General features: G+C 38.6%; 1 protein-coding gene across 2 annotated transcripts; it reads left to right on the top strand.

Moving 5' to 3' along the window:
- Nucleotides 1-2,546: 2,546 nt before the first annotated feature.
- LOC102908358 (olfactory receptor 2A5) lies at nucleotides 2,547-6,688 on the top strand. Of its 2 annotated transcripts, none has more exons than XM_076566042.1 (2): nucleotides 2,547-2,697; nucleotides 3,997-6,688. In XM_076566042.1, the coding sequence occupies exon 2, from the start codon at nucleotides 4,049-4,051 to the stop codon at nucleotides 4,979-4,981; it is 933 nt and encodes a 310-aa protein (XP_076422157.1). In that variant the 5' UTR covers nucleotides 2,547-2,697; nucleotides 3,997-4,048; the 3' UTR covers nucleotides 4,982-6,688. The 2 variants fall into 2 exon arrangements, with proteins under 2 accessions (XP_076422157.1, XP_076422156.1); XM_076566041.1 differs by having other exon boundaries at nucleotides 2,547-2,872; nucleotides 3,997-6,525.
- Nucleotides 6,689-8,034: the final 1,346 nt, after the last annotated feature.

The raw sequence follows: 8,034 nt of genomic DNA, 5'->3' as shown, positions 1-8,034 counted from the left end.
GGACCATGCTTTGGGAAACACTGCTATATTGAATATAAACCCCACCAAGTGCTTAGCAATGAAAAGATGGTGGAAGTAGGGGTTATGGGAGAATCTAATGGTTTTCAAAAAAAAACCAAGAAATTCACAGATATGCAATTCATCTTTGGGAATCATGTTTATTAATACCCTTTAATTCCTAGGGTGTATAACACTGATCTTTCTGTGTTTGAAGATGTGTTATTTCTTTTATTTTCCTTTGAGTCTACTGTGACCCTGGAAGATATAAGAGGTTGAAGGAACTTTGGTCCCATAATTGGAGGAGACATGAAGTGTAAAGTCCTATGACTTTCCTTGTCACCAGCCCATTCTGAATGTTGAGAAAGTAAGAATGTTTGAGTGCCAGAGTGTGAGATGTGCTTCTCGGGTAGTGCTAGCAGCTCTCTCTAGTCTAACATGGTTGATGTCTGCCGGGGAGAACTGTCAGTAACCTTACTTCTGCAGTCACTGATTACCCACTTATCCACTTGTTGCAAAAGTGTATTGAAATTTTAATTGACAGGTTAATGACAGGCTCTTTAGAAAGTAAGAATACTTATTGCTAAATAAAATCACTCTGTACAGGTCAATGAAAATGGGATATGTTGTATTTTCTTTCCTGGAAATAGTGATGATTTCTAGTAATTCCAGTTTTATTTTACATTTATTATAACGTTTATTTATATTTATATAGATTATATTGTGAAGGTGTAAAATCCAGTGTGAAGCCCCACAGCTTCAAAATGGCTATTATAACATTCTAACTGTATAAAAGTTTTTTTGAGATGTATAGACTTTGAGTCTGGTTAATTTCAGTGTGCAATATCTTTATTTGTAAGTTTTTTATAACAAATTTATAAAATTAAAATAACAATTAACCACAATGTATCTTTGACCATGAAAAAAGTTCTTGTTTCTGAAAAGGCATCAAAAGTGTTCATGACTGAAGTGATCACTTTACTTCACATTCCATAACCCTAGTTATACTACCATGATCTTCACGCTCTTCCCTTCTGCTCACTGTCATCTTTAATTTATACTATTTATTACCAAGGCCTTAACAACCAGACGTTTCTTAAATATATATCTTTTACCCAGGTATGGTTAATGAACCCTAAAATAGTACAGCTAATTCCTTGTTTCACAAACTCTTATGTATATTCTATAAGCACATCACATCCATCATGTTCAAATGCATACCTTTGTTAAAGCCTGACCTTTAAATGTGTTCTTTATTGCTGAGACCTAAAATGGCAGACATAGTTCCTCCACTTCCTTGTTTTTAGTAGACCATGTGGCTCACAGATTAACAGCATGAATCTCTGTCTACAAAAGAATGAATCTTATTCTGATTAGTGGATCTTAGTTATTGCTCTACGAAATTTTACCTAAACAACACACACACACACATACACTTTGGATACACATAAAAGAGAATCAGAAAACATGAAAGGATCCTCCATTTATATTTTATGAATGTGCATACAAGCCTCTCTCAGTCTGAGACATTATTGACCACCAACTTTACTGCATATCACTGCCTGTCGTGGTCATATTATCAGAATGATGGGGATCAGACACATTCCATCTTCTCAATGCCTGGGAATTGAGGCATAATATCTCAAGGCCAACTTTACTTTGGCTTTTGTCTTTCCTTTCTTCCTACATCTTGTATCCAAGTCAAGCACTATATGGAATGGCCTGAGGGTATATATATCACAGTGTGAGGTGGTCAGTAAATGTTTTTTTCTTATCTACCTGTAGCCAGAAGGTTCTCTGCTCCCAAGTTTCCGAGTTCCTCTGGTCCTGCCTGCCCCACAGTCTACAGCTGCTTATAAAATAATCACTCAGAGGTTTAATATTATTTACAAACTGTATGGTCTATTGCAGGCTTCTTGCTAGCTAGATCTTATAACTTAAACCCATTTCTATTAATCTATGTTTTGCCATGTGTTCCGTGGTTTACCAGTCTGCTGACATGTTTTTTAGGTGGCGGCGGGCATATCTCCAGATCCCGCCTTTCTCTTTCCTGTCTCTCTCTCCTTGGATTTCCTGCCTACCTCTAAGCTGCCTTGCTATTAGGCCAAAGCAGCTTATTGATTAACCAATGGGAACAACATATATTCACAGCAGACAGAAAGACATCCCCCAGCATTTACCAAAACTCCTTTTGGAATTATCTTGGGAGTAAGCATAAAGATAATGCATGTTCTGCCTTTTGCAAGCCCTACTTGACTTGTTATGAGGCAAGACAAGGACTCATGAATTCATCACAATTCAGAAATTTTGAGAGTGTAATCTGTAGCATAGTCCCAAGACTATGTATGTTCCTCTTACTGGAAGAAGTTACTTTGTATTGATACAGTTGGGTATTACATCATCACCTGCCAGCTCTTTCCTCTAAACATCCATCCCCAAAGCCCATAGAAGTGAAGACAGAATGATAAACAGCACTCTGTTCTCCTGATAGACATTAAATATGAGCTTTGTGACTCATTGTCCCCTCAGGGACCCTTAGAGATAATCAGGGACGGCTTGGTGAAGATGAGCTCACCATAAAACCTACCTGGCAGGTGATCTCACCACCCTGCAGGGCCCAAACTCTGTATCAGTTCTCATCAAGAGAACAGTGAGAATTCTTATATGTGAGAAGTCTTTCTGCGGAAACCACTAGAAAAAGTAAGACTCTGATGCCTGACCTTTACATCTCCTCTGCTCTCAGTGCACTTTCTACAAATGTGATCACCTTTCTGAAACAAGACCAACTCTGGTACCACAGTGAGTAAAGGATCTTTGGCAAAGTGTAGCCATTTAGTGAAAGTGGATCTGAAGGAAAGAAAGGCTTCAGAAATCAGTAAGTACATGGAGTGGGAATCAGGGGGTCAAATTCTGAGCAATGAGTGTTCTGTGCTTAAGGTAGAGTTGGCATTTCCAGACACTGAGTCATAAACTGCACATTGGGAGTGACCCCTTGATCATTTAGTATTTCTATATTTTTATGGAACATTTGATTTTTTTTTCACGTCTACAGCTCTTTTACCCATGTGTGTGGTGGGTTAGAAACTAGAGAGTGAGGAAGTTGGAAAAACTTGATTAATATGCTTCATGTTATTCTTAATGCAATACAAATTCCATTCATGCCATCATCCATCCACCCATCCATCCATCCACCCACTGTATTAAGTACTAAATTATGTAGGTTACTGTTCCAGGTACAGAATCTTAGAAAATCAGCTTTGAAAAGGGGGTAGGATGATGTAAAAGTAAGAAAAATACATTGTTTAATCTTTGCTTAAATAACCTCTTACCTTAACCCTATCTCAAGAACTATTTCTACTGATGGTCACAGGAACAATCACTCCTGGCCATGTTACCTATGTCATTCTTTGCTTATGCCTCCAAAGTAAATAGCTGAGTTAGGGGATAACACCAAAAACAGACAGTAATATAAGCTTTATTTGCTGAAGCATTAAGACTAGTAAACACAGAGTAAAACTCTCCCTGTATTTTCATTTGTAATCTCTTCTTAATTAACTCATTTGCATAATTACTCTTTAATCATGTCCATGTGCAATGGACTCTTCATAATTCATAAAACAAGAAAGTATTGGTTGGGAAGATAGAAACTAAACATGAAAACTGAATAAAAAGCAAAATACATGATATGTGGCTACAATCTCTTCTCAAAAAATGAAATAGCTAGTTATTCTGAAAAATAAAAACTCTGGCTGTCACCATAATTGTAAAAATGTGTATCTTGTGATCAAAAATAAATGTAAAAATGGTAATATCGTATGAAAGCTTGTGATCATATCTATGTCTTCCTTGTAATGGATTTTCATTCTTTGTTACTATGGATTCAACGATTTAACATAATGATTCTGAAAGTGATTGCTGACTGAAATGACACATGGTGTTCAAGATAAACCAACCTTCTACTTATGTAACAGCTAATCCATATCTGCCTTTGCTCCTCAGCACACATTTCACTGCCCACAGCAGTGACCATCGCCAGGACTGCCGCAAGGTTATGACACAGAACCAGACATGGGTCCCAGAGTTCGTCCTGCAGGGATTTCCACTCAGCCCAAGGATGCAAATGCTTCTCTGTGGCCTCTTCTCCTTGTTCTACACTTTCACCCTGCTGGGAAATGGAGTCATTCTGGGACTCATCTGGCTGCACTCCAGACTGCACACCCCCATGTACTTCTTTCTCTCCCATTTGGCTGTCGTCGATATTTCATATGCTTCCAACAATGTCCCCAAGATGTTGGCAAACCTTCTTGATAAGAAAAAAACGATTTCTTTTGCCCCGTGTATAATGCAGACATTTTTATACATGGCTTTTGCTCACACTGAGTGTCTCATCCTGGTAATGATGTCCTATGATCGGTATGTGGCCATCTGCTACCCCTTGCAATACTCTGTCATCATGGGCTGGAAAGTGTGTACCATCATGGCTGTTGTTTCCTGGGCATGTGGCTCCCTTCTAGCCCTGGTCCATGTAATTCTCATCCTGAGACTGCCTTTCTGTGGGCCCCATCAAATCAATCACTTCTTCTGTGAAATCCTGTCCGTCCTCAAGCTGGCCTGTGCTGACACAATGCTCAACCAAGTTGTCATCTTTGCAGCTTCTGTGTTCATCTTAGTGGGACCCTTATGCTTGGTGCTGGTCTCCTACACACGCATCCTGATTGCCATCCTGAAGATCCAATCAGGGGATGGCCGCAAGAAGGCCTTCTCTACCTGCTCCTCCCACCTCTGTGTGGTCGGGCTCTTCTTTGGCAGCGCCATCGTCATGTACATGGCCCCCAAGTCTCAGCACCCGGAGACCCAGCAGAAGATCCTTTCCCTGTTTTATAGCCTTTTCAACCCCATGCTGAACCCCCTGATCTACAGCCTGAGGAATGCTGAGGTCAAGGGTGCTGCAAAGAGAGTGTTGTGGAAACAGAGATCAAGATGAATACCCAGGGGAGACGTGAAGATATACAGTGTACTTCCTATAAGGTAGTGGGAAGGGAAATAAGAAACACCCTACAGTCTGGTCTTGTAGACTTCTGAGGTCATGAGCATATATTGATTAGATTTTGACCCTGAGCACTGATACTAACCAGATCTCAAAGCATAGTGGAAAGGCACAGATGGCATAGGTCACAAAGACAAGAGTCAGGAGGCAGCAAAGTCCAGTAGCAAGGAGCCATGAGCTCTCCTGTCTCTTCCAGAGCCAGCTAAGATTTGGTGTCTCATTATGTAAGGTGTAGTTCTCTGTGATTTCCATCTTCCTTACTGACATAAGTGTATGTTAATAAGTCTATGCATATACTGCTCCAGTACATACCTCTAATAATGTAGAGTAAATACTGGTTGGTCTTGATGAACTGTAACAAGGGCTGGGAATGCCTGGTACATGACTTTATTGTGAAAATCACCTGAATGAGCAGATAGATCTAGTCCTGTGGAAAGCAAAGTTCATTTGCAGGGTTTTTCTTTAAATGAAAGGCACAGAATAGTCAGTGTGTTTGTTTAATTCCCTCTCATTCTACATCATTTAACTGGAACAGGTTTGCAGAGAAGTTGTGTTTAGAATAAACATGAAATAAGGCTTTTGAGGAATTCAGGTTACAAAGTGATGTGGGTGGCAGTTCACCATTATTACAATTGCATAAAAATAGTACAAAAGTAAAATATATTGCATAGGAAAAAGCCATCAAGGAAAACAGATAGTTGTTAACATACTGTAAATCACTAGACCAAAGATATAGTAAGTATGACAAAAGGACTTTTAAGAACCTCAACAACATTCCAAGTGCATGTACCCCAGGTGATATAAGTAAGTTTTCCTGGCCCATGGAGTCCAACTATGAAAGAGCTGTTGGGTATATTTTAAGAGAAGATCAGGACCTAAGGAACCAGCATGGTGTGATAAAGTGATTTAACAGTGAGTTTCTAGAGCATCCTCTCCTCTACATTTTGAGCATTGGTGACATTCAAGTGTATCATCCTTGCTTCTACATTACTGCCTGCTGTCCACAGATCTTCCAATTTACCTTTCCCCAGTTCTTTCTATCCCACTTCACCCCTTATCATTGTCTTCTGGTATGATAAAGAGGCCGAAGGAAATGTCTTCCTTCCACTCTCTCTTCTCAGGTATTGTTTGACTGGCCGGTCTGCATTTTCAATACACCTGGGGAAAACATCTTGCCTTATGCCATTAACTTATCTTCACAATGGGCAGACTTTCCTAGTCATCAGAGAGATGCAACATTTGCTCCAAAACCTACACAAGAAGAAAAACTTGAATAAATCAGCTTTGCCTTTTAATGTCAGAATAAAGTACTATAGAATTATTGTAGTATCATTATTACTAGATAAATATCAAGATTTTTCTCATCTATCTTAAACCATTTTTATATTTCTTTAAATTTTCTAGCATATAATTATGGATAAACCCTTACGGCTCATTGGGAGAAAAAAACTCAAAAGATGTATTCACTCTCATATCAATTCAAAAATGCTGAAGAAAAATTAGAACAAAAAGATTAAACTTGTGCAGTATGCATCAATTAAATTTGCATCTAGTATACATGAATTCCAAAGACTTGTCTTCTAGCTTATCAGAGAAACTCTGATAGAAATATATGCACACATATATGTGTGTGTAATAAACTCCAGAAAAAAATAAGTATAAGAGAGGTGGCTATTGTCTCTATATTTAAATACTCATTTGTTAATAAACACATGATTTTGGTGTCATGGCCTATTTAGATATATTCTTTCCACATTAGTCACAGTTTTCAGAGGGCTGAAAGAAAGTTAAGGAAAGCTGCATAAATTTATACTTCAAATTATCCCCAGTGCTTCCCAAATGTCATCCCATTTTCCCCAACAGCAGATGAAAAAAGCATTACTTCCCTCAACTAACGCCGAAAGGAACATCATTTCAGAGTGATTTAGTAACCTGCCCTGTGCTGCACACCCAGTAGCCGCACAGAAGTGAGAGTTGAGCCTGGACCGAGCTCTTTGCAAAGTGCTTGTCATTACTCTCTTCCCCAGACAATACAGGATGCCTCTCTGCATGCCCTGGGCTCAGCAGCCGAGGGAATGGGATCTGTGGAGCCTTGCATTATTATAGCCAAAGTGTTAATCCCAGAAACAATATGTCCTTTACCCAATCTATATTTGAGGGAGTCACTGTTATCCATGATTAGAGTAGACCCTCTCACACAGTATCCTGATGGGTGTCTCACAAAAGCTCCCCCTTCTTGCCTCTCAACAAAATCACAAGGCCTCACAGATCTGTGTTCACAGCTCTGAGGCAGAGTGAGCATCTGGTGCAGGCTAGGCTGAGATGCTTGCTCTGTTGGATTTGTGTGTTAGTCATGTCAGGACTTCCTGGCTACATCAGCTTCTAAGAACAGTGTAGTTTCTGCAAGCTTGACTGTATGCCAGGTAAGGCAGTATGGATGATAAAGTTTTCCTGGTTGCTTCACATAACTTCTACCAGTGCTAAATGACATTATGCATGGGAATCTGATTTGAAGACAGGTTTTCATAAGGAATATATAAGGACAATAAATATAAAATAGTCACATAGTAAGACCAAGTGATGGTAAATTTATGATTAAATAGCCATGGAACTATATAATATAATTTTATTTTAATGACTCATAAATTATTATGACATTTACCAAATAATGACAATATCTCAAAATCTTCAGCTATTTGAGCTTGTGGTGTTTTGTGATTTTGTTTTTGTTTGGTTGCTAAGTTAGGGAGAGATCTTTATCAAAAGAGATGGAAGGATCATATACCACAGATTTGGTGTAAAATCATTTTTATTGTTCCTGTTCACAGATAAAATTATGAGAATAATCTCACATAAAATGTTATATTCTACTCTACATCCCTTCCATTCTCAAAGACTTTTTAAACTAATTGTTCAAAATTAATGGCTTAGTAAACAATAGACACTATTACGATATTTAAATGCATCAATGTTTCAAACATGTAGTCCAT

The sequence above is a fragment of the Peromyscus maniculatus genome, chromosome 3 (genome assembly GCF_049852395.1).
Source record: "Peromyscus maniculatus bairdii isolate BWxNUB_F1_BW_parent chromosome 3, HU_Pman_BW_mat_3.1, whole genome shotgun sequence".
Classification (NCBI taxonomy): Eukaryota; Metazoa; Chordata; class Mammalia; order Rodentia; family Cricetidae; genus Peromyscus; species Peromyscus maniculatus.
The sequence above is the reverse complement of the archived record's forward strand: the minus strand, read 5'-3'. Positions and strand labels throughout refer to the sequence as shown.

Excerpts from the sequence above, each read along its gene's own strand:
- LOC102908358 (XM_076566042.1), top strand. The coding sequence starts at position 4,049 with ATGACACAGAACCAGACATGGGTCCCAGAGTTCGTCCTGCAGGGATTT.